Source organism: Lycium barbarum, chromosome 9 (genome assembly GCF_019175385.1).
Source record: "Lycium barbarum isolate Lr01 chromosome 9, ASM1917538v2, whole genome shotgun sequence".
Lineage (NCBI taxonomy): Eukaryota > Viridiplantae > Streptophyta > Magnoliopsida > Solanales > Solanaceae > Lycium > Lycium barbarum.
The window spans coordinates 21,987,357-21,988,990 of NC_083345.1; the positions used below are offsets into that span (position 1 = coordinate 21,987,357).

General features: G+C 31.2%; 1 protein-coding gene across 1 annotated transcript; it reads left to right on the top strand.

Annotated features, from left to right (window-relative positions):
- The first annotated feature begins 272 nt into the window (after nucleotides 1–272).
- On the top strand, nucleotides 273–1,311 carry LOC132610730 (gibberellin-regulated protein 5-like). Its single transcript, XM_060325088.1, has 3 exons — nucleotides 273–411; nucleotides 639–714; nucleotides 1,018–1,311. The coding sequence occupies exons 1-3, from the start codon at nucleotides 346–348 to the stop codon at nucleotides 1,197–1,199; spliced, it is 324 nt and encodes a 107-aa protein (XP_060181071.1). The 5' UTR covers nucleotides 273–345; the 3' UTR covers nucleotides 1,200–1,311.
- The last annotated feature ends 323 nt before the right edge of the window (nucleotides 1,312–1,634 follow it).

Sequence of the window (1,634 nt, forward strand, 5' to 3'; positions counted from 1 at the left end):
AGGTATATTGATGCCATTAAAATAAGAGAATATATGTTGGATTTCTAGAACAATTATGCTATCTCTTTTGAGAGGGTTTTTTTTTTTCTTTTGAGAGGGGCTATAGGAAAACTTAATGATAATTATTGTTTTCTTAGAAAATCCTGGAATAAGATATAACATATTTGTCCTCACCGTATAATAAGTGGAATGATAATCTCCATCAAGATTACTTACTATAATACATATAACTAAAATTAATGAAAGATTACATTCATGCTTATATAAGAGGGATGTCCTGCAACCACTCTTCCATCATCAAGAAAAGAAGCAACAACTAGTTAAATCTCATATAACAGTTCAAGCATGGCATCTCAATCTACTTTGCTCGTCTTGCTCCTTGCATTAGTATGTCTCATTCAAGTCTCTTTGGTAAGTTAGTATTTTTATGTTTTTCTTTCACATTGTTACTATGAGAATATGAAAATTTTAATTATAGCCAACAACGACCATGCTGCATCATGATTCAAACATCTTAAGTTGATATTTGAATTGTTGCCTCCTATAAAATGGTTCCTTTCCTGAAAATGATTATTCTTATTTTTATACTTCCAAATCCATTTTTCAATTGATTTTTTCTTCTTTTGTGGAATAAACAGGCAAGCCAACGTTTTGATGCATCCTATCTGGCAAAGCCTCCTGTTGGCCCAACAACTTGCCCAGTTCCTACAGCTCGTACGCTTTTTTTCTATTAATTAGTACTCTTTCCGTCCACTTTTATTTGTCACGTTTCGTTTCTCAAGAGTCAAACTAATTGCAACTTATAGTATTTTCTTATAGCTTTCGAACATCTAACTTTTAGTTTTAAAATATTGAATTAATCTAATTTAATTTAGCTTCAAAGATTATTTAAATTGACTCTCAAGAAGTGAAACGTGACAAGTAAAAATGGACGGAGGAAGTAATTCACTATATAATAAAAACTTTTGTTTCTTTAAACTACTTTTCTAACTTGATATTTTCTTATGTATTATGTAGAGTGTTCAAGTGCTTGTGACAGACGATGCTCCGCAACATCGCATAAGAACAATTGTTTAATGTTCTGCAACATGTGTTGTAACTGGTGCCAATGTGTTCCACCTGGTACATATGGACAAAAAGAATGTTGCTCATGCTACAGTGATTGGAAGACAGAGCAAGGGACACCAAAATGCCCTTAAACTTGATAATATTTATGTATAATTATTTTTTGTGGACTTCTTATATGTACTTGTCATAAAATGATTTTTCCATGTCATGAAAAGCAAATATATGCTTATTATTCTCGTTCAATTTATGAATTTCTTATATATGATGCTAAATTAGTAAAAATCATCCCAAAGAATATTTATTTGCAATGATATTGTGCATCCACTGTTAAAGTACTCGATCCACCTCTAGTATGCAACTATAAGTTTCATATGTTGATCTTGCTAGGATTTTATGAATAGGTGTGAAGAGGAAATGGTCCTTTGCATCTTTTCATAGAAAAAGCTTCACACCACTTCATTTCTTTACTTTGTTGATACTTAGTCATTTTCATCAGATTTTACTTACAAAAATTCTGATCATCTTCTTCTGTCTTTTCTGCACTTCAAATATTTTTCTGTGTGTGA

What these genes read in the sequence shown, in the direction of transcription:
- LOC132610730 (XM_060325088.1), top strand. Translation starts at nt 346, where the DNA reads ATGGCATCTCAATCTACTTTGCTCGTCTTGCTCCTTGCATTAGTATGT. An exon ending in GTCTCATTCAAGTCTCTTTG is followed by an intron (nt 412 to 638) that starts GTAAGTTAGTAT and finishes TGGAATAAACAG; the next exon opens with GCAAGCCAACGTTTTGATGC. An exon ending in TTGCCCAGTTCCTACAGCTC is followed by an intron (nt 715 to 1,017) that starts GTACGCTTTTTT and finishes TGTATTATGTAG; the next exon opens with AGTGTTCAAGTGCTTGTGAC.